The 24,349-nt window shown below is 41.2% G+C and overlaps 1 protein-coding gene across 1 annotated transcript in view; it reads left to right on the forward strand.

Moving 5' to 3' along the window:
* The window catches only part of LOC149429100 (centrosomal protein of 192 kDa-like), a 61,680-nt gene that overhangs the window by 11,029 nt on the left and 26,302 nt on the right, over window positions 1-24,349 (forward strand). The window contains exons 8-10 of the mRNA XM_089666733.1: window positions 8,966-9,226; window positions 15,349-15,461; window positions 22,214-22,323. Of these exons, the coding sequence (XP_089522859.1) occupies window positions 8,966-9,226; window positions 15,349-15,461; window positions 22,214-22,323 (484 nt within the window). The remainder of the gene's footprint in view (window positions 1-8,965; window positions 9,227-15,348; window positions 15,462-22,213; window positions 22,324-24,349) is intronic.

Below are 24,349 nucleotides of genomic sequence, written 5' to 3' on the forward strand. Positions count from 1 at the left end.
TCGGTCAGCATTGACTTTGCAAAGATCTCACTTAAGCCTGCTGTTTTCATGGTCTCTGATGAATGTAGGTCTAGGCATTTGAATAAGAAATTGTTATTCATTACCTTGAACCTGGATCTAGCACCATGCATGTACTTATACATATTAGATTATTCTGATATAATGCATGAGATCTTTACAGAGCATCTCTACAGTTATTCTTTTGTACTAAGTGCGTGGTAGGTCTATCAGAGCAGGTAATGCTTCAAAAGAGAGAAAGGAGAAGAAAAAACAATTTTTTGGAGCTGAAGTATGCATTCCAGGCTTTTCAAATGTCACCCCTTAATCACACTTTCCAAGTCTGTGTTCTGGATCCTATTCTTGCCAAAGAGCCTTGTTTATCAAACATGAAAACCTCTTCAAAGTGATCTGTTAGGAAGCATTGGTGCACAAAAAAGAGATACTCTGCAGTATAATCTAAATTCTAGCAGTACATCAAATAAATGTGGTACAAGATATGAGCTGTCTCAGATTTTATCAAGAAGGGGGTTTGACCGTTTTGTTTAGTGGCTATCTAGGAAATAGAAGGACCTACTTTATAACCCAGCGGTTTTCAATTTATGTCCCCTTTCAATTGAGATGACGTTAACTTTATAAGTTAGCGATGTTTTGGCATTTTAAACTTCAGTTGAAATGTATTCTCTTTTAGTGTGATATTCAATGTAATATTACTTCATGGGATGTAAATATGTCTTAAAGTGTTACTAAACCCAGAATCCTGCATTCACTATATCTGGTTTCCCACAGTACCCAGACCATGAAAATGCAATTATTTTAGTAAATATAAACGACTAAATATCTTTTCTCAACAGCAGTATATAGCAATCTTGTGACTTCTATCAGTGTCCAGCTGAGCACTGGTTAAAGATTGTAAGAGGAGTTTTCATTCCGCTTTGACTGTCCTATGAGGCTGCATAACCCCTGGCAGTCTGTCTGGACAGTGCTGATTGGCCCTTTGCTGATCACAATCACTCTTCCAAAGAAAAAAACTACTTTCTAGCCTTACACATTTAATTGAGCATGGGCAGTGTGACTCTTAGAGCTCTGTACCATCAGAAGATGATCAGAAGAAGAAGGCGACTAGAAAAAACAGGATCAAATAGCCTTTTTACACAATGCAGATGATTAACCCCTTAGGTTCCACAGTGAGTATAACAAGCATGCTGTACTGCGTATGCAGACTGATTTTACAGTTGTGGGTTTAGTAACATTTTATGAACATCCTTGATCTAACTTCAGGCAGGCCCATTGAAATACATTTCAGGTTCCTGTAATCCAGTGAGACTGCAGCTATGTGTTCAAATGTGATCATCTGCTTTTCTGTAGGCATGGCAGTAGGCATAACTTTGTTTGGCCACCTTAAATGCTAACTGCAGAAGGGGTATACATTTAATTTAAAGTATGTAAGGGGGCTGGTTAAGTATTTAACATGCTGATGAACTTCAAGTGTACCAGAAAACTAAAAATTTGAGTAAGTGGATCTTGAGGTACACACCAGCATGTTCACATGGCTTGGGAAATTATGTGCTAAAAAGAGGTGACCAGCACTATATTCTTTTTAGCAAGAGGGTGGCTTTTTGTATTGCTAAAACTCCTTAATCCCTTGATGCCGACACCTCCCGGCCCTTTAAGGGGTTTGTGATGCCAGGGGGCGGGGTTTAGGGTTATGTCATGGCGGTCCCATTATCGGAAAGCAGGACCTTTCTGTGAGGCACCAGTAAGTGTGCCAAGAGCTCGCAGGGCGCACATTCTCGACACATCTTCTGTTTACATTGGGTGCGCAAATATGCGGCCCCTCAGCGCCAGGGCCCAGATGCTGAGAGGACACAATTGCGTGCGCTCAGTGCCAAGGAGTTAATGAAAAACCTTAAGCAAGTCATTTTTATACCATCTGTAGACTGGCATGTACAGGTGTTGGACAAAATTATGGAAACACCAGGAAAAAGAATGAAATCCTTACCTAATTATACCTAATATGGTGTTCAACTACCTTTTGGCATCCAGGATGTCTTGAATTCTGAAAATTTACAAATAAAGTCTTGAATGGTGGATAATTGAATATGATACCATTCTTCATGCAAAAATCTTTCCAGTTCTCGCAGAGATGCTAGAGGCGAAAAACAAGCCAAATCTTGTTCTCCAAAATCGACCATAATGGCTCTGTCATTGAGGTCCGTCAGCTGCACATAGTTGGCCAAACTTTTTACATAGTCGCTGGCAGTGACTCTACCTTTCAAAGTTATGATGGGGCCTGCAGAATACCAAGATATGGCTGCCCAAACCATGATTGTGCTGCCACCATGCTTTGGCACAGGACAGTCCTGGTCATAAGCTTAGGATGTTGTTTGTCACACGCAAACACTTCCAGTGATTGGGAACAATGTAAAGCTCTATTCATCGGGCCATAGTACAGTCTTCCACTGATCGATAATCCATCATTTATGGGTGTTGCACCACTCTCTCCTCCTCTGAGCATTAACCACTTGCCTACCGAGCACTTTTACCCCCTTCCTGCCCAGACCAATTTTCAGCTTTCAGCGCTCTCATATTTTTGAATGACAATTGTGCAGTCATAATAGGGTGATGAAGCGAGCGCTAATATTAAAATCAGTGATAAGCAGCTGAACACACTAAAAGGTAAACCAAAAAGCCTTCAAATGAATCAATAAAGAATGGTGCAGCGCTAAAAATGATAAAATGAATAATTTCATCTACTAAACGCATGTATATGATAAGTGCGTTTTGTCAATGACACACAATGAGACAGCAATAATATTCTAAAAATAAGCAAATATAATAAAATAAGAGTTCAAATATCTATAGGAAACGCATAATCGTGACATGCGTGGTGATTGAAAAAAATGTCCAAAATTTCTTAAAACTGATGTAATCTTCAAGTGACTTCTATAAAGTCCCTGAATACTTATTCTGCTTGGGTGAGTGTGTTAATCAACATACAGAGTGCGCAATCACCGGAAGCGTTAATAAAAAGCGTGTTGTATCATATACTCCTGGACATGTCCTGGTCCCTCCAGGTATGCAGCCGGGGGTTAGCTGGTCTTCCCAATGGTGCTAGGAGTCGATGGTTAGTGCCAATAATTCAACCTTTTCAGGATGCTGGGATATTCACTGAAGATGGTACTAAGGGATTTAAAGTGCTCGATGCAGAGCAAACATTAGGGATATCTCATAGTGTAGTATTTTAAAAGATGCTTTATTAATGGTACTTAAAATATGATAAGAAGAACATGCAGAACTGCTGTATGAAATGACAAATGCCACAATATTAATCGCATAAGATATATGCATGAACAACTGACCAGCTGGAACAATATAGTGGCCGTCGGATCCCCGTGATCCGACGGCTTAACGTCAACGGCTTGCAAAGGGCTCCTCAACGCGTTTCGAACACAGCGTTCGTTGTCAAAAGGGGTATGCCTGTGTGCAGCCTGACGTCTTAGACCTGCTATTTATAGCCTCACATAATTTGAAAATGGCCAAAAACGCCAAAGAACACGATCGTGCGCCATCTTGCCAAATTTCAGTGCGCATGCGCGAACCCGCAGGCGCCATTTTCCCGTGGATCAATGTTACCATAATCTCTCACAAGACAGGTGTTATACTGCGCATGTGCGGGCTCCATTTTCCTGTAGTTACTAATGCAGGAGATAATGCCAAAAGCTATGTGGGAACATTCCTTTACATTTAGTAATATCAATGGCAAAAACGGAATTACAGGTGATTGTTCTGCCATACAGGGCCCATATGTATGACATAAATGTTATTGACATTTTAATATGTACCATGGCAATAGCGCACGCGCGTGCATCATTAGGAAGGGAATAAGTGGAGGAGAAATTCCGTCAAAACACACTCGCACTGCGGGCGCCATTTTCCCTACATCTGAAATAAAGCAGTATATCATAGTTAAAAGTAGAGATGGACAGAATTACAATATATAGGTTTGCGGTGCTTAGGCAATATAATGCTGATTGAATCAGCATTAAATATCCTATGTTAGATGCAGAAAATTCTGCATGTCACACTTGTATAGTTTAAAACAGGTTAAATTCTTTTTGTTTAATATACTTATATTTTCTGAAATTATAAGGGTCGCATATAGACCATACAAACCATATAGTCTACATATTGAAAAGCCGTCTGAACTGCCAATTAACATAACAACAAAAAACAATATGTGATGGAAATATAATCCATGGTGAGAAAACACATGGTGGAAATGCATCCATAAATGAATATGACCGCGTTTCCTCAATAGAGTGTACATATGAATAAAATTAACAATATTAATAAAAAGTTATTGAAGAAATGTAAAGTATACCAAAAAAAAAAATGTGGTCCAATCACTAAAATCCAAACAGAATTGGTGCAAGATGGTCATATAGTCTAATGAAATCGAAAAAGTATATAGTATACACGGTGTGGGTGGGCTAAACCCTAACTATTATCAATGTAACAATTGAGATCATTATCTACATTGTGACCAACCGGGGTCAAAGTTCTCATCTTAAAGATCCACCTGGTCTCAGCCTGTGAGACCAACCTAGTCTTGTTTGACCCCCTCCAATGGTTGGTAATGGTTTCAATGCCCATGAATTTAAGCGTCGAGGGGTCGCGGTTATGGTGATGATGCAAATGTTTAGACAGAGGGTGGTCCTTAAAGCCTTTTCTGATGTTATATACATGCTCTCTGAATCGATCAGATGAACAGAGATCTTATGTTATCCAATTCCACAATCCAGAGAGTGGGCAAAATTTGTCCATTAGTGACCACTTTTTCACTCCAATATAAATCAGTCAACAAAATTATCAATAAAAATTGGGGCATTCTAAAGGCCGATCCCATTTTATCAAAAGTACTACCGGATAGACCTGAAATAGTTTTCAGAAGAGTTCCTACCCTTCGGAACAGGATAGCACCCAATAGTATAGATCCCCCTTTATCTTCCACCTTTTTCTCACAAATGAAGGGATTCTACCCTTGCAAAAAATGTGTCCTCTGTCAACAAAGCAAAATGAAACTCAAGAAGATAGAAACTTTCGCATCCACATGTACAGGACAAACCTATGAGATCACTTCCTTCATATCTTGCAATAGCAAGTATTCAGTTTATCTTCTCGAATGTCCATGTAAGAGACAGTATATTGGACGCACTGTCAGGCTCCTGAGGGATCGATTTAGAGAGCATGTATATAACATCAGAAAAGGCTTTAAGGAACACCCTCTGTCTAAACATTTTCGTTATCACCATAACCGCGACCCCTCGACGCTTAAACTCATGGGCATTGAAACCATTACCAACCATTGGTGGGGGTCAAACAAGACTAGGTTGGTCTCATAGGCTGAGACCAGGTGGATCTTTAAGATGAGAACTTTGACCTCGGTTGGTCACAATGTAGATATTGATCTCAATTGTTACATTGATAATAGTTAGGGTTTAGCCCACCCACACCGTGTATACTATATACTTTTTCGATTTCATTAGACTATATGACCATCTTGCACCAATTCTGTTTGGATTTTAGTGATTGGACCACATTTTTTAGGTATACTTTACATTTCTTCAATAACTTTTTATTAATATTGTTAATTTTATTCATATGTACACTCTATTGAGGAAACGCGGTCATATTGATTTATGGATGCATTTCCACCATGTGTTTTCTCACCGTGGAAATGCACCTATCAATGGTGTTTGTTTTAGATTATATTTCCATCCTATATTGTTTTTTGTTATTATGTTAATTGGCAGTTCAGACGGCTTTTCAATATGTAGACCATATGGTTTGTATGGTCTATATGCGACCCTTATAATGTCAGAAAATATAAGTATATTAAACAAAAAGAATTTAACCTGTTTTAACTATACAAGTGTGTCATGCAGAATTTTCTGCATCTAACATAGGATATTTAATGCTGATTCAATCAGCATTATATTGCCTAAGCACCGCAAACCTATATATTGTAACTCTGTCCATCTCTACTTTTAACTATGATATACAGCCGTCAGTACTGCTTTATTTCAGACGAAGGGAAAATGGCGCCCGCAGTGCGAGTATGTTTTTGACGGAATTTCTCCTCCACTTATTCCCTTCCTAATGATGCACGCGCGTGCGCTATTGCCCTGTTGCCACGGTACAATTGTAATGTCTATAACATTTATGTCATACATATGGGCCCTCTATGGCAGAACAATCACCTGTAATTCCATTTTTGCCATTGATATTACTAAATATAAAGGAATGTCCCCACGTAGCTTTTGGCATTATCTCCTGCATTATTAACTACAGGAAAATGGCGCCCGCACATGCGCAGTATAACACCTGTCTTGTGAGAGATTATGGTAACATTGATCCACGGGAAAATGGCACTCGCGGGTTTGCGCATGCGCACTTGCATTGAACTTCGGCAAGATGGCGCACGATTGTGTTTTGGCGTTTTTGGCGCCATTTTCAAATTATGTGAGGCTATAAATAGCAGGTCTAAGACGTCAGGCTGCACACAGGCATACCCCTTTTGACAACGAACGCTGTGTTCGAAACGCGTTGAGGAGCCCTTTGCAAGCCGTTGACGTCAATATTACTATATTGTTCCAGCTGGTCAGTTGTTCATGCATATATCTTATGCGATTAATGTTGTGGCATTTGTCATTTCATACTGCAGTTCTGCATGTTCTTCTTATCATATTTTAAGTACCATTAATAAAGCATCTTTTAAAATACTACACTATGGGATATCCCTAATGTTTGCTCTGCATCGAGCACTTTAAATCCCTTAGTACCATCTTCAGTGAATATCCCAGCATCCTGAAAAGGTTGAATTATTGGCACTAGCCATCAAATCCTTGCACCATTGGGAAGACCATCTAACCCCCGGCTGCATACCTGACTACACCTGAGGGACCAGGTCATGTCCAGGAGTATATGATACAACGCGCTTTTTATTAGCGCTTCCGGTGAGTGCGCACTCTGTATGTTGATTTACACACTCAACCAAGCGGAATAAGTATTCTGGGACTTTATAGAAGTCACTTGAAGATTACATAAGTTTTAAGAAATTTTGGACATTTTTTTCAATCACCACGCATGTCACGATTATGCGTTTCCTATAGATATTTGCACTCTTATTATATTTGCTTATTTTTAGAATATTATTGCTGTCTCATTGTGTGTCATTGACAAAACGCACTTATATACATGCATTTAGTAGATGAAATTATTCATTTTATCATTTTTAGCGCTGCACCATTCTTTATTAATTGTGCAGTCATGCAACACGGTACCCAAACTACATTTTTATAAAAATTTTTGAGACAAATAGAGCTTTCTTTTGGTGGTATTTGATCACCACTGGGGTTTTTATTTTTTGCTAAACAAAACTAAAAATAGACCAAAAATTTTGAAAAAAAGGTTTTTTCTTAGTTTCTATTATAAAGTTTTCTAAATAAGTAATTTTGCTCCTTCACTGATGGGCACTGTTAGGCGGCATTGATAAGTCACTGATGGGCACTGATAGGCTACATTGATGGGGCGACACTGATGGGCTCTGTTAGGTGGCCCAGATGGGCATTGATAGGCACACTGATGGGCAGTGTTGGGAGGCACTGATTGTCAGCACAGATGGACACTATTGGCTGCACTGATGGAGCTACACTAATTACCAGGACACTGATGATCAGTGCCCTGATGACCAGTGTAGATGTCCCTCTGAGAAATTCCGCTTACCATCCCTCCTCTCCTCACGCGCTGTCAGCGTGAGGAGAATACTGCCGATAACTTTGATTTCCTATTTACCCAGTGATCAGCGATCACAGATTGTGCGCAGTGCGTGCCGCTGGGGGGCGCGGTTCTGGGAGGATGCCCTCCCAGAAGTAGCCAACCACGCTGTAGCCGTCTTTCGGCTATAGAGCAGTCGGGAACTGGTTAATATCAGTCACTAATGGTTTGGCAATTGCAGCTCACCCCTGAATGTTTTGCTTAGGGAGTTCCCGCCTCAGTTTTTTCACGGGCTTTGGAAGACAGAGATTGAGCGCTGCGGTCATTTTTCAGCAGTTTTCTCATTTCAGGTCACAATCCTGTCCATTTTTTTTCTTTGTCTTTTTCAGTCAAGTTGATCAAGTCGATCTCGCTTATGCTGATTAGACCATGTTTTCCGTCATAGAGGACGCTAAGCAGGCACCAACAATTTGCCACCTTTGAAACTCTGTAAGCTTTGGCATGAGTCCGTATTACTAGCAGCGCACACAGCGAATGACTAAAGTGAGGTCTCCCACCTGTTGGCTAGGTGTCTCATCACACAGCGGAAGCAAAAGAATGTTACATCACTTCCACTTTCGACGTGAAACATGTTGCCACTTTCACACCTGCAAATAATGTAGTGTTTCCATATTTTTGCCCAACCCCTGTATATTTAAGCGTATGTAAACCCAACATATCTTATTCCTGATTATATGCCTGCTGTACCATGTACTTGTATGAAAAAGTATCCGTTTCTCTTTGTATTGCTTCTTTGTGTGAAATCACTGGTATCCTGCCAGCCCCTCTGCTCTCCCTTTAAACATTTACCACACTTAAGCAGGAGAACACACCATGATGAGCTCTTTAGCTGTGCTGGGAACTCAGCCCACTCTTCTCCAATGATCAGACTTCTGCTGACCACACATTCCACCCCTCCCCATGCACATCCTTTCACTGGGAAGTTCAGTGTGATGCTGTTTCTGCTCCCCTCGCTCTTTTCAGGAATGTGATCAAAAAATGTTTTTATATCTGTACACGAATGTTTTGCCATTCATTTCTATTTTTAAACTGAATGGATTGTTTTTCAAGTTTAGGGTTTATAAAAACCTTAAATCTGGCTCGGTAGCCTTGGAATAATTCTTTTTTTTTTTTTTATTTTTTTTTTTAGATTCCACTCTCCGGCTATGGTGGCACAAGCAATGTAATACTTGAAGATGTGAAAAAGTTGTCAGACAGCTGCATGTTGACCATAAATGGTGTATTGCCTGGTAGAATAAGCAAAGCTAGCTTCTCTGTCAGGAACACAGGCTCCAGAGCTGCTTATGTTAAAGCGGTCTGTTTTATTAATGTAGAAAACAATGTCGTTATGGATCCAAATGTGGTTTTTGTTACTCCAGACAAATTTGTTCTGAAAGAAGCATCACGAGAGGTAAAGCTAATGGATAAGTTGAGCTGTGCTCTATAAGAAATCTCTTGGGGTTGTAAGACACTACTAGAACAGCTGCTTGAGAAAGTAGTGATAGTCTTGAGGTGGGAATTGTCAGCTAAGGTATGCTTGGGCACCAACATTATACAGCAATCTGTTCATGAGCATGTTATTTTACAGATGATCGCTAGTTATCAAAGTATTCTGCATTGATTAAGCAAATATTTGCCAATAATATACAAATTTATTTTGTGATCCAGTGGATGTGTAGCCAGGATGAAGAGAATGTACCGTGTTTTGTCAATTTCAGATAGATTAAAAGTAATTTTATATTGTTACATTTTTTCTTTACTTTCGCCATTGTTCATCGAAGGACACAGCTTCACTTCTTCACGGATGGTTTGATGCCACCACCTTAAAGAGGAACTCTAGGCTTTCACCAAAATATCAAGTCAGCAGCTACAAATACTGTAGCGACTGACTATTACTATAAGGACACTTACCTGTCCAGGACCGTCCTCACTCAGGCTAGTTCTTAGTTCTTCACTAGCCTCTGGGTTCCCGGTGTCGGCATTGCAAGTAAGGGGAACTGGAAGTGAAGTCTTGATGAATGGTCCTGTAGTCTTCTGAGACCTGTGAAGTGCCCCAGAAGACTTGGGGAAAGAGGGGGACAAAATTTCTGTCTCAGCTCGTCGCAGCAATTTCAGCCAGAAGTGGGAGTGGGTAGCCTTCAAACCCAGGTACCGTCGCCCCCCCCCCGAGAAAAGGTGCCAAATGTGGCAGTGGAGGGAGCAAACAAGCAGAGCTTCCCCTTTTTGCTTTTTGGAATTCAGCTTTATCAAGGGAGAATGTCACCAGCACACCGAGGATCACCAATACGGGTTCAAAACTTTTAATGAATGATCTCATAGTTCCTGCAAGACAGTATTAGAGTATCCTCCTGCGCTCAATATAGGCACAATCCCTATCTGAAACAGCTGCTGTCACTTAAAACTTAACCATTCAGTAACCAATAATATATATCTTAAACAGTGAAGCGCTAAATTAAATAAATAAATAAATACATATATTAGGTGCCGTCAGTGAATATAAGTGCTATAGTGTAATAATTCCTTGTAAATCACTGGAACATGCCAACCAATGGTGTATATAACTGGAAACAAAACTGAATACTTAATATATCAGTGAGAAATGCTAAATAGATATATAAATAAATATAAACACACCAGTGATGAATAATCTAATACCTCCGATAAAAACTTCTTCTCATTCACAGAAGAATATAAATAAATAAAAAGGTGCTCATTAAGTGAACAAATGATCACAAACTCAAAAAGTGAACAAGTGTATAAAAAAACTTTTCTACGTGCATATACCAAAAATGTATATACATATAACATATATATAAATAAATAAAGTCCATGCAGGTGTAGTTTGTGAAAAAACGTGGTCTTCACTTCTAGTGCGCACACACACACAAATCCTCAAATGGCAGCAGTGCCTGCTCACCTCCCCGCACTGACCCTCAAGGGGCCAAAAGGCTACTTAATCTCCTCTATGGCCAATCTTTCTCCTTCGGTAGCTCAGCAGGGGATCACAGGGTCTCCACTTCTCCTCCACTGATCATATGTGCAGCACCACGGCAACAGCACATCAAACAGAGGTCAAGATGGCAGCTTCCTTGGCCTCCATAGATCCTCAGGAACACTCCTCCTGTGTCTGTGAATGGAATTTCCAGGATCCAAGATGGCTGACCGGCAACTTCCTGTTACTCAACACGTCTTGACGTCACTTGACGTCAAGACGTGTTGAGTAACAGGAAGTTGCCGGTCAGCCATCTTGGATCCTGGAAATTCCATTCACAGACACAGGAGGAGTGTTCCTGAGGATCTATGGAGGCCAAGGAAGCTGCCATCTTGACCTCTGTTTGATGTGCTGTTGCCGTGGTGCTGCACACATGATCAGTGGAGGAGAAGTGGAGACCCTGTGATCCCCTGCTGAGCTACCGAAGGAGAAAGATTGGCCATATAGGAGATTAAGTAGCCTTTTGGCCCCTTGAGGGTCAGTGCGGGGAGGTGAGCAGGCACTGCTGCCATTTGAGGATTTGTGTGTGTGTGCGCACTAGAAGTGAAGACCACGTTTTTTCACAAGCTACACCTGCATGGACTTTATTTATTTATATATATGTTATATGTATATACATTTTTGGTATATGCACGTAGAAAAGTTTTTTATACACTTGTTCACTTTTTGAGTTTGTGATCATTTGTTCACTTAATGAGCACCTTTTTATTTATTTATATTCTTCTGTGAATGAGAAGAAGTTTTTATCGGAGGTATTAGATTATTCATCACTGGTGTGTTTATATTTATTTATATATCTATTTAGCATTTCTCACTGATATATTAAGTATTCAGTTTTGTTTCCAGTTATATACACCATTGGTTGGCATGTTCCAGTGATTTACAAGGAATTATTACACTATAGCACTTATATTCACTGACGGCACCTAATATATGTATTTATTTATTTAATTTAGCGCTTCACTGTTTAAGATATATATAGTTCCTGCAAGGCAACGCTTCGGAGTCTCACAGGACACCTTTATCAGGCATGTGATGACATGTGGCGTCTAACTAGTTGGATGCAGAACTACTCTATCCCTAACCTCATAGTCTCCTGCAGCACATCCCACCTCCTCAGATAGTGCTGGCTGCTAAGTTGGCACATGAGAACGAATAGGTATCTCATTTCATTACGGTGGCCCAAGAAACCCTGAAGATGGAGGATTCCCAGACCATGACTACAGACTCAAGTCCCTTATGGGACTCACAAGAAGAAGAGATCATCTAAAGTTTTTCCGTTTAATCTTTTTTTGATTATTTCATCTACAAACCCTGGGCATGCCCGGCCAAGCCATTTTTACTTCTCTTGAAGTTACCTGTCTGCTAGCCCTTTAAGAAAGCAAGTGGGGTACTCTCCTGTGATGGACCCACTCATTCCCCACCTTAACTAGGCTACCATTATTTCTTCTGAGGAAGCCCCTTTTCAGGATCCCTTGGCCAAGAAGTTGGAGAGCACGGCTTGCTCACTTTATGCAGCTTCTGGGGTTCTGATCCATCTCAGTCTTGGCCTCTGCAAAGTTTTCCCCAACCCTGACCGAGTGGGCCGAGTTACTACACCAAGGGTTGGCTACTGAGTGGGTCTCACCAACTTATGTTGACTTAGGGGATCAGTTAGTACAGGGGCTCCAGTACTTGTGTAATGCAACCGTAAGATGGTCTTTCACATGACCACCTCTGCAGTAGTCTTACGGAGTCTCCTCTGGCTTAACTAGACTAACTAGATGGCTAACTAGACTAAGAAGGTGCTTAAAGAAATGCCATTCACAGGTGACCACCTTTTCAGCACGTCTGGCATAATCAAGAATATCACAGGGGGACAGGAGCACTTTCTTTTCTCACGCTTGGAAGCCTAAGGACTCTCGTTGCAATGCGGAACTATCCTTTTCTGCTGAAAAAATTTTTTTTATGACCAGGGCTCCTACTGTAAGGTCAAAGCCACCAGGCCCTCCACCGCCATCAAAAATTCTTGGCAATCCAAGAACCCCAAACCAGCTGAGGAGTCCACTTTCGCATGCGGGTGTGCCAACACCTCAAGATGGGGGAACGTTGTCTTTTGTTTGTGGATCCCTGGCTCACTCACATTTCGGACAGAAGTGTTTATGAGCATTAAAACCAACTTTCTTTTTTCTAATTTGACTAATAAATGTGTTAAAACCTGTACAGTTTGTGTTCATTTTATACTTTATTAAAATAACATAAAACAGTATCCTCAGTCTCTATACAAAAATTATCTAGCTGTGAAAACTGTTGATTTTTGCTTCCATAAACTGCAGAATATTGCTAGTGTCCCATAAGCGCCAGTGCAAACCGTGAAAAAGGTGAAGAACTAGCTTCTCACATAAGAATTATCAAAGTGCCACTCCATATGTCCCACCATGTGCTGCACTCACAAGATATTGCAATGACGTAAATTAATAAAAAGTTCTATGGATCCTTTTTATGCCTTTTTGTTGGCGGTTTGGACCTGAAAGAAGGGGAGAATTGGGAAAGTGGACCAGAGGTGCCTGAGGAGATGGTGTTTTGGAAGTACTCAGCACAATGAGACCTTATTCATTTAAGGGGTCGTGGTATCTGGTGAGTGTGTTACATGATGGGGCATGTGAAGTGGCACTGTGATAACTCACTTATGAGAGAAGCTGGTTCTTCACGTTTGCACTGGAGCTTATGGGGCACAAGAGCAACATTCTGCAGAGTTTTTGGAAGTAACAATCTGCAGTTTTCACAACTGGACAAGGGTCTGTCCCCTGCTGCTGGTTTTTAACTATGCTTATGGCTTGCATGTTTACTTCCAGCTCTTTCACCTATGCTGCCCTTTTTGGTGTTGCATAAGGACAAAGTGGTTCTTTGCCCTAGGCTGTATTTTCTACTTATGGTCGTGTTGGCTTTTCACCTTAATGAGGATATAGTCTTACCTTCCTTGTGTCCACATCCCACTCATCCAAGAGAATCATCTCTCCATTGCCAGGGTATGGTCAGGGCTGTTAGTCTATCTCTCTGCCACAGCATCTGTTCGGATGTCTGATGCTTTGTTCATCATTCCGGAGGGTCCTAGACAAGTTCAGTTTGCCTCGTCTTCCACCTTATCCAGATGGATTTGTGAAATGGCAATCCAGGCCTACACTCTTCCAGGACGCAAGGTTCTGTTTCCAGTTACTGTGCTACCAGGGTGCTTAGCGTGTTATGGACTTTTAATCACTCTGCTTCTGATTGTTCAGGTTTGCAAGACAGTAAACAGGTGAACTGATGACCAAGTAACCAAGTTTTTCAAGGTTGATGTAGCTACCTTGGCTGATGCCATCTTTGGCTGGAAAATCTTGCAGGTGGAGTTCCACCTATAATAAGTTCCTGGTTTTGTTGTGGGCCCTACTCTTTAGTCTGTCTTTTTGGCATTATTTTGGAACATCCCATCTGTGAAGAGGTGAAGCTGTGTTCTTCAATCAACAATTTTTGACTGTCTCTGTATTATTGTCCTGGTACTGCTGGCTACTAACTGAATCCTGTACTGCCGATGGAGGGTTTGGCCACCACCAGAGGAACACTCCTTAAGTGTGTTTTTAGCTTAAGTTTCACCTAGCGTCCTGCTCCTGAATGTGGTGGCATCACACCATCTGTGAAGAATTGAAGCTATGTCCTTCAGTGAACTCTGAAAAGGATTGTACAGTACAAAAGTCCAATTTTTGTCAGGTAAATATGAAATATTGATATTTACTGTATGTAGCATTCAGCCAAAAGGTGAAGGAGGTGTTTCCAATAAGCATAATTTTCACGTCAGCTGAAAGAGGCCCATTCAGGGGCGAACTGACCATTTGGAAACTCGGGCACTGCCGAGGGCCTGGGGTCAGTAGGGGGCCCCATGAGATGCCCCTGGTACCTTTTTCATAGGCTTTTTTGAGTTTGGGCAAGAACACAGGGACCCCATGATCCCCTATTGCCCGGGGGGGCCAATGAGTTGTCAGTCCACCCCTGGGTCCATTGTTTATTGAACTGGAATGAGTCCACACAGCAGTGACTTGTACCCTTAACACAGGGCTCAGTATGAGATTGTATCCAAAAGTATCTGTAAATCATCCTTTGTTGTGTTGCCTTTTTAGCCAGCCCTTATTGTGTTCGAAAACCTTTATCCTATATTAAATACTAAAAAAAGGATTTATTTTGCAACTTTTTTCCAGATGTTTTTTCTTCAGCCATACCTTTCCATATGTGTTCAGTTTGCAATAATGTGGAAGGAAAAAATCTTTGACATTTTGTCAATTTACATTTTTGTAAAATAGAGGAAAAAAATCCTTTTTAGACATTGTTAAAAAAAATGGTGGAGAAATAGACCAGGTCAAATAATTTGACAGCGAACTGGGGAGATGCTGGTAATAGCTTTTATAAATTACTCAAAGAAAACATCTGTGGAAAAAGTTGTTTTGTAGCTTTATACAATTTCTGATGAAGCTTGTCTGTATTTTTCTATAATCACTTTGTGTTTTTTATTTGTATTTTGCTTTAAATAGATAGTTACAATATCCTACAATGCAAGAAATCAAGAGCCGTATTATCAGTTGAACAAATTATGTACAGTGTGTTTTTTCTATGGTGATGAGGTATCCCGACAGCAGTTTCGCAGGTATGTTTAGCTCTGTTCAATTTACCAGGAATTAAGTCAGATATAATTCATCTTTTAATACTCTGATCATATCTTTTTTTAAAATATTAACCATCTAGAGGTTTAAAACAAACAAAAAGAAATGCCTGTACAAATCAGCATGGTTTGATCCTAGCTTGTAAAAGCTGAAGAGAATCCGTTCCATCCAGTATTCACAAAGCCATTAAATTCAAGTGAAGCCACTACCGCACTGTTCAGCTCCATTCTTCTGCTTGACCCAGCCAATCCCGCCCCCTCCACAGCCCAGTGTTCCAGTGAGCGCTGGAGAGACAGAGCAGAGAACCTGTTACTGACAGTCACCAGCTCTCTGCTCACCGTTCACTGAGAACTGAGTGATCAGCGGTCTTTGATCGCTCAGGTCTCAGTCAGAGCCAGCAGGGGAGAGACGCTGCATCGGACCAATGCTGCACCCACATAGGTAACTATGAATTCTAAATAAGAAAAAGAACCTAAACTTCTCAGGTGTAAGCTGTATTTAAGTAAATGTGCTGTGTAGTTCGGATAACGCAGTCAGTAGTTGCACTTACTAGAATGTACCTTTTTTAACCTTTTAAGTACCATATTAAGGCCTCAAGTTGCACTCTAAACGATTAACCTAAAAATCCCCCTGCTCCAACAGCCATATTTGCTGTCCCATTGCCTGTAATGGTGGGATAAGTGTATGGGAATGTGGGTATTCTATAATAAAGCACTTAAAAAAAATTGTTTTGAAATGTACAAAACTATGGAATAAAGACAGGTGATATTTTTTTTTAAATGCTTACATTGAATTGTTTGCACCCCTGCATAATGGCCACTTTGTTTACATATTCTGGGCTGTTGAGGGAAATCATGTGAACACTTCCAATGGTTAGAATTTAGTACTGGCCAAATGCTGCAACTTTTTGAAAGCCTTCTGAACTTTAAGAAGCCTGCTTAAATATCCATCCCCCCCTTGACACTGGCATTTTAGTCCTTACTTCAGGCCCTGGTCATAGTGGACACACTTACAAATGAAATACACAAACAAACTTGAGAGGGGTGTGAATTAAATTTAAAAGACAAAGAAAAAAATAACACAGCTAATGTTCGACCCACGTACCAGATTCATCATGTGGAAATTTTACACAAATGCAAACAGTAACTAACCGTTATAGCTTATCGACTCTTATTTCACTTATTTCGCTAACGTCTGCAATATCTGGTCTTAGAGCAATGGCCTCTTTAAATGCAAACATCTCTTGTGAATATGGCAACCAGTGTGGCAAATCGCTCGCTAATGCCCTCAGATCTCAAGGTGCCCAATTGTTTGCTCTGTATATTCTGAAAACAGATGGCTCAAAATTTGTAATGGTACAATATATTGCCACCACATTCAGCAAATTTAGTGGTAAACTATATACAATTTAACTTCGAAAACCATTGTTGAACCTAGTTAGACTCCCATAGTACCACAATCAAGACTTAACACAGGCTGGTCTCCCTTTCAGATGGTTCAAGATACAGGCAGAGCTCTGGGACCAGATGGCTGCACCATTTTTATATTATAAATCATTTCAAACATTCAACCCCATTTTACAACAGCCTTCAAATGTTTTCTCAAGGCTCCTCTTTACAACCAGAGACTGTAGCTGTCTTTCCTAAAGAAGGTAAAGATCTACTACAGTGCTAAAGGTTTAGGCCCATATCACTCCTTAATGTCTACCTAAAGCTTTTTGTTAAAATTTTGATCACCCTTATAATTCCCCATATTTCTAAGATAATCCATCGTGATCAACTAAAATTTATACCCTCCCATGAAGCCTGAGATGGTACAACATGAGCAATAATCCGATTTTTACTTGACTGTGTTAAACCCAAGACAAGCCTTTATTTTATCAACAGATGCCAAAAAAGCGTTCGACAGGTTCGATTGAAAGTTCATCCAACATACTTTAGAGTTTATAGGCCTTGACCCGCATATGCCATCCTGGGAGGGAGCTCTTTACTCATGCCCTTCTGCTTATGCCAAAATGAATGTGATTTTGTCCCCGTCATTTACTGTAGCCTCCATATTAGTACCCAGCAGGTTTGTCCCTTATTGCCACTTAATTTCATACTGACCCTGGAATCTTTGCTAAGATCCATCAGGGTCAGCAGGGACATCACGGGGGTTGTGGTGGGTCAAAACCAACATAACCTTTAAGCATACGATGATGAACTGCTTTAATTTTTGGAACAATGTGGACATTTGTTTCAAACTTAATGCGACAGTTTATTATATGGAGATCAAATTTCCATATTATCTAAAGTCGTAGGCACTAAATCTAACCCTCGCCAAATCAATACTTCAAAAACTCCTGTCCAATTTTCCAATTAGATGGGCAAAAAAACATTGATATCTGGGTATTCAATTACCAAATAACGTGTCACAACTTTACTCTTAATTCCATTCTGCTCCTCTCTTCATTTAGAAAGGACTTTTCCTCTTGGACATCTAAGCAGTTTTCTTGGATTGGCAGACACAATGTCATCAAACAGAACCTTTTCCTTATGCTGTTATATTAATTACAGACCATGCTGATTGCACTTGCCCTTGCTTTCTTTAAGTCTGTCCAGGCAAGCTAGAATATGTGCATACAGTCCTCTAAACCAGTGCACATCAGACATGCCATTTTCATGGTAAAAGCATTTTCTTGTACGTTCATTTGATGGGTACAGCTCTTCTGATTCTTGACCATCAGTTATAGCACCACCTACAGGAGTAGGACACTAGGCAGAAAAAGAACACAGCACCGCTTATGGACAGTCATAGCTGGTATAAAACTCCCTCTCTGCTATAGGCAAGCCAGTTTTTTCTGCCTAGTGTTTCAGGAGTAAGGACCTTTTTCCCTGCTGGGACCTGTGGTTCCATAGCCATTTTTCCTTTTTCACTTTTCTTGGGATTTTTTCCTTCAATGCAACAGCCGGGCTGGGTGACAGGCTGGATAAACTAGATCCAGTGGTCACCCCAGTCTGGCCAGCGAGTGTGTGCAGACCTTTAGATGAGTGCTGGGTCAGCTGTGACAATACCCCGTCCTGGACTGGGACAGCCAGCGAGTTAAACGTTTCACGGGAATACATATGACTGGGCGCTGGAGACTGTCTTTCTTACCCTGCCCAACACCCCAACTTCACTGGAGAGGAGGGATCTGTCTTGGGAGTGTTACCCAAAACCTCAGTGGATTAGTAAATAGATGCTCCCTCCTCTCTCCCCAGGCTTGCATGGGGTGCCCGTACTCCCTGAGCTGGATGGTCCTCCAGGGTCTGTCTCCCACCCCCTTTCCCCCTTATGGGGTGAATTGGTGTGGTGTTGAGTGCCTTGTTCCCCTGGCTCCCTCAGTTCTAAGTGCCATAAGGTGTTGCTGGTGGGACAGTGGGCTGCGTGTGCTGTTCCCTTCGCTTGTGGCTGGATCTCTCCCCTGGCTATATGGCAGCCCACTGGTACACAGCTGCATAGACCCCCCTTTCCTGGGTGACTTTGGGATCCCAGAGGCTAGGGGGGCCTACAGAGTGGGCATTGCCACCAGCACCTTTGGCTGTTTGCTGGGCTTGGATTACTGTGGTGGTAGGGATGCTGCTCACTCCCAGCCCTTCCTGGGGACTTTTGCCTTTTACATTTCTGAGCCCTCCCAGTAATTTGAGGCCACAGATCTGTGGCCTCCTGGATCAGGCTGTGGCACTAGCAAAAAGCTTTAGGCAAACATTAAGGAGTGATACGGGCCTGTGACTATAGCACCGTAGTCTGACACTGCTTTGTAACCTAACTGGCTTTCCTATAGCAGCTAGGACTGCCCATAGGCGGTGCTTTGTTTTTTTATTTGCCTAGTGTCTTACGTCTGTAGGTGGTGCTATAACTATACGGTCAACAATCAGAATAGCTGTGTCCATCAATTAAATCAGAGACAGGAATTGTTTGGTGAGTAACAAAATAATCCTATTTTATGGGGTCATGTAAAAACACAGCATAAGATAACATAACAGAACAAGTCAATCTCATAACGGATGATAAAAAAGGGAACAAAATCTAGGAAGGTACACTGCCTTGAGGAGTAGCAAAACCTGATGTATACGTCTATCATTTTGGATACATATGAAGTTATCAAGGTATAAAGGTCAAAGTTACATACATGGGCTGCTGGAAAATAGGCCACTACAGTGGCATAGCATTCAGGTGGCAGGGCCACTCTGTAGCCATTCCTAACTTGCAGAGTGGAACAGTTTAGGACACTTCAACACTCAAGCCTAGCTCTAAATGTACAAATATGGCATCCCTAAACACATGTATTGGGCTGTGCTAGCCATCGATCCAAAATGTTGTTGTATTTGGAGGGACATCCTCTGTATTACTTTTGTATGGCAGAGTGGAGTTCACTTCCACCAACCTTGATGGTCTTGGTGGTGTTATCGTGCAGTCACTGTTTGTGCACTAAAGAGTGTTTCATAAAAGAATATGGTCAAAAATGTATCTGCATCATTACCAGTGAGGAGGCCGAACAGGCATTGTTTGGGATGTAGGGACAGAGGAGAGCCCACATGGTCATGGTGAAACCATATAATTTGAATCCAGGTTTGAACCACAGAGCACAGAAGATGTCAGTAGTGGTAGAACATAAAAGGCATAATGGGCTATGGGAAGGTCTATAGCCAGAGACTGGAGTTAAGTACGCCCTGTGTAGAATATATATTCACATCAAGTGGTCAAACTCTGGTGGGGGATACCAGTTTTTTAATTGTATATAATCTCCTCCAAATCTGCATCCTCCACCATACCCAAATCCGACTTCCACTTAGTTTTAACTCTGTATATTAATTTGGTTGCAGAGGACAGAAGTAGTATATTGTATAGAGGGGGGAATCCGTACTTAAAATGACCTCCAAAAGTGATAGGGAAGATAGTGAGAAAAACAAATTTGGGAACTGAACTCACAAGGCATGGCAGAGTTTAAATAGCGAAGGAACATGTGATCGGAAAGGGAAAAATTCATTATGCAGAGCTAGAATCCGCCTGCAGTGGATAGAACCTGATGTAAATAGGATAGGATCCCATGGGATGTCCATAGGACTGGATCCTGCAAGGGATTGAGTTCTGGCACACGAATGTTATACCAGAGGGGGTATGGGAGTGGTAGGCGGGGTTACTCATCCCTGTACCCCTGCATCCCCCCAAGACATGCCATTTTATATAACTTTTAGGAGGAAATATATGGTGGCATATTTACCAAGGGTCATAGATTTGAACTGTCATATCTGTGTTTACAATCGGTCCTACTGCAACAAGTGTTCTTGTTCACTCCACTAAGTGTCCTCCCAAGCGGCCCAATACTTTAGTTTCCAACTTTATACAAACACCTGACTCCATAAAATTACCTGTCGTGTTTATTGCTGTCACAGGGGATGTTTATTTATTTTATTTTTTTTGGATTACTTTCATTGTTGTCACAAGGAATATAAACTGTCTAGTAAATGCCGTAAGGGCAAGCAGATGAATTGACAAGTTTTGGAGGAGACCTGCATGGCACCAGCGATCTGTTGCAAACAAAAATGTGCATTTATTACTTTTGGTTAAAAGGTGAACTTATCCTTTGAGATCTGTGGTGACAGGGTTTGTGTGTTTGTGTATAATATATAATTTATATTTATTATGTATGTATGTATGTAACCAGCAGTTTAATTTTTTTTTGTGATGCTGTTAGGTTAATTCAGAATTAATTGACAGGTAAATTTGACCTGTAGTTGAAGTAGGTCATACATAGGTTAAAAGGTCAAGTGGTTTTGATTTCCATTAGTATACAGGAGCCAGGCGCTGTCTAGTTTTGTGATAAAAGTAATACACCTTATATGGAGGTGTGCCTTTTATAATTCATATGGTAAAAAATAAATAACCAGCCTGTGGCTTTAAGAAGCCAGGTTCCAAGATGGACGGCCCATCTCTTGAGACTTAATAAAGCGCATGTGCGTGAAACATGTTGTCCCGGCAACCGGCCTCTTCCTTCTAAAGCTGCGGCTCCCCCCCCCCCCCCCCCCCCTTCGTGTCTCCACATTGTGGTGACGTCATCCAGGACGCTGGGACGTCGGGTACACGTGGTCCCTGCACTGACAGGTATTCTACTACACTGCTTCCCTCTGAGTGGATGGGCCGTCCATCTTGGAACCTGGCTTCTTAAAGCCACAGGCTGGTTATTTATTTTTTACCATATGAATTATTAAAGGCACACCTCCATATAAGGTGTATTCCTTTTATCACAAAACTACACAGCGCCTGGCTCCTGTTCATACTTCCCACAAACCGATGTGTTTTTACCATGACAGCAGTGAGTTTTTTTCCCCACCAATCGCAGTTGATATATACCATTCACTTATTTCCTTTGGGACACATCTGTGCGCTTTTATCCAGACCTTGATTTCCAATAGACATGTCGAAAAATGCAAAACCATCAGATGTAAACAAATTGACACAGGCCTTTACATTCCTCACAATTTTTCAATCTTTACACAAGAGGTTCTGTTTACCAATGCTTCGCTCATGGAACTTGTAATTGTCATGTGCTATCAGCTATTTTTTTTAGCAATAAAAATGGTGTTTCCAAAAAAAATCACAATTTCTTTTTGGGTATTGTATATGCAACAGTTTTTTTTTAATTCTCCTTGTACTAGGATATAGTGATAAATGAGTACATTTTTTTTTTTTTGTAATCTGTTTTAAATTCTTCCAGGGCAGTACTGTTCAAGCCAGAGATGGCCCAAAAAGTCATTGCAGAGTTTTCAAAGTTAAAAAATACAAGATTTGATGAAGAGTTCCCAGGTGAACAGCTAGTCTGTGAAGGTAAAATACAGTTATACTGTTAAGTTGCAAGCCGGTATTTTATTAAAGCATTGTTCTTGTCACAATCATGCATAAGTCATTTTACTTGGCTGGACAAGAGCCTTGATTGGAAATGAAGGTGTCGATGCCTGTTAGTTTAGGTGCTTTGTAGGCCCAGTCAGGTTTACCTCTACCTTTATTTGCAAAACCTAATTGGTCACAAAGTGTAGACTGAATTCAGCAGTCTGTAACTCACATTAGCTAGAGGCACGTCTACAGACTGTTTTAGGCAGAAGGCTTTGTGGCACTGGAGGTTTTACAAGTATTTGTAATTCCAAAAAAAAAAAGGGGAGAGCCAATGACTGATAAATGCACTTACCTTTTACCGTTTTCCTAAGTTAAAGATTACGGTTGAGCTATGTAGAAAAACAAAAATACCTAATTACCTCCTTGCTACACCATCATTCTGATGCTGTAGTTGTCCCCTGCCGGGTCTAAGCCCGAGAACTGAGCGATCACATGACTGTTGATCACTCAGTTCTCAGTCCACTCTTAGCAAGAAGTGGTGACTCCACTCTGCCCCTCCAGCGCTCCTTGTAGTGCCAGGGTGAGGAGGGAGCAGGAGCAGCTGGCTTCAGCTCACAGCCGTGCGCTGCCGATCAGGCATCTGGGTGGATCCCAACAATATGATTTGGACCCTTTTAGAGGCCAGAGCAGCTCCTGTGAAGCTGGCAACTGTTTCTGGGTTACAAGAGTGCACACCAGTGACACAAAAGAAAAGGCTCTGGCCATACTTCTATTTTAAAGCAGAATACAAAAGTTCCTTAAATATAAATTAAAGTAGGAGTGAAGGCAAACCTTTTTATCTTAATCGGTATAGTTCAGGGACACAGGATATTTAGTCATAGACCATGAGTTATATGGTGCTTCTTTCAGGTGATTAAACATTAGCAAAAGTTTTACTGGCAACAATCCAAACCCAACCCCCTGCCTCTAGTGCACCCTCATATAACCTGACCCTCTCCGTTGGACTCCATTTTTTTTCTGTGCTACATTCGATTGACACTTCTATCAAAATCCAACTGCTTATTACCTCAGGGCTCACTAGTAGTTTCTAGATTGGTTGCCCTCAGTGTACGTCTTGGTAGCTGTACCCAGACCGTGCATCAGTTGGACCAGCCTGTAATGTTTGCAATGGGCACTGGATCCTGCGTTCGGCACCCACCTCTTCACGTGGTGCAACAAGTGTAGTGGCCATAGGTTGCTATACATTTCCAGGACTGTGGTCCATTCCTATGGTACCCAGACCCTAAAGTCCCCTTTTGGGGTATGCCCTCAATGACAGGTGAAGTTTGGTGTCTTTTGGAAACATGGAATAAGGTAATAAAGGGTTTCCCACGTAATTGTGACCTTTCCCCATGGAGTGATTTTTTGTTTAGTGTGTTATCTCTAAATATTTCAAGTAAATTGGCGGAAGGTAAGCTATTTAGATTTATTTAAAAAAAAATTGTTTTGTTTTTTAATATACAACGTTGTTGCGTGCTTGTTACATAGTTACCAATGCCTTCCAATTGACACTCTTCCGACCTCCGTTTCTGCAGAGAATGCAAGAAGGACATTTGCTCTGCCCTCCCTGCTTCTCAAAAGACACAAAGGACATTGGTCAGCACCTAGGTTGAAGAAGCTTTCTTCCCAGACATGCAAATACCCTCTTGTTCTGCATTTGTTTTGTAGATACCCCATAGGGGATCCCCTCATTTTAGCAATGGTGGAGACAAAGTGCAGAGGAGCTGAGAAACTGCCTAACAGCATTTGGGCTATAGATGACACCAAGGAGAACCAGAAAAATGCTTAAGGTGATAGCTGCTCCCCCTGTGCCAGAGTAAGAACCCATATTGACAGCTCCCTTCCTCTAATTCTAGCTGCCTTTCAGGCAAGCAACAAACTGCCTATCTGACTAAGGCAGATTTTATTGCAACAATGTCTCATTTCTTTGGTAAACCCTCTCCCATTTTAGAGCCTTCAGTCTCCAGGGCGTTTTTCCTCT

This window comes from Staurois parvus, unplaced genomic scaffold, assembly GCF_062004578.1.
Source record: "Staurois parvus isolate SC_StPar_1 unplaced genomic scaffold, SC_StPar_1.0 ptg002803l, whole genome shotgun sequence".
In the NCBI taxonomy this organism is placed as follows: domain Eukaryota; kingdom Metazoa; phylum Chordata; class Amphibia; order Anura; family Ranidae; genus Staurois; species Staurois parvus.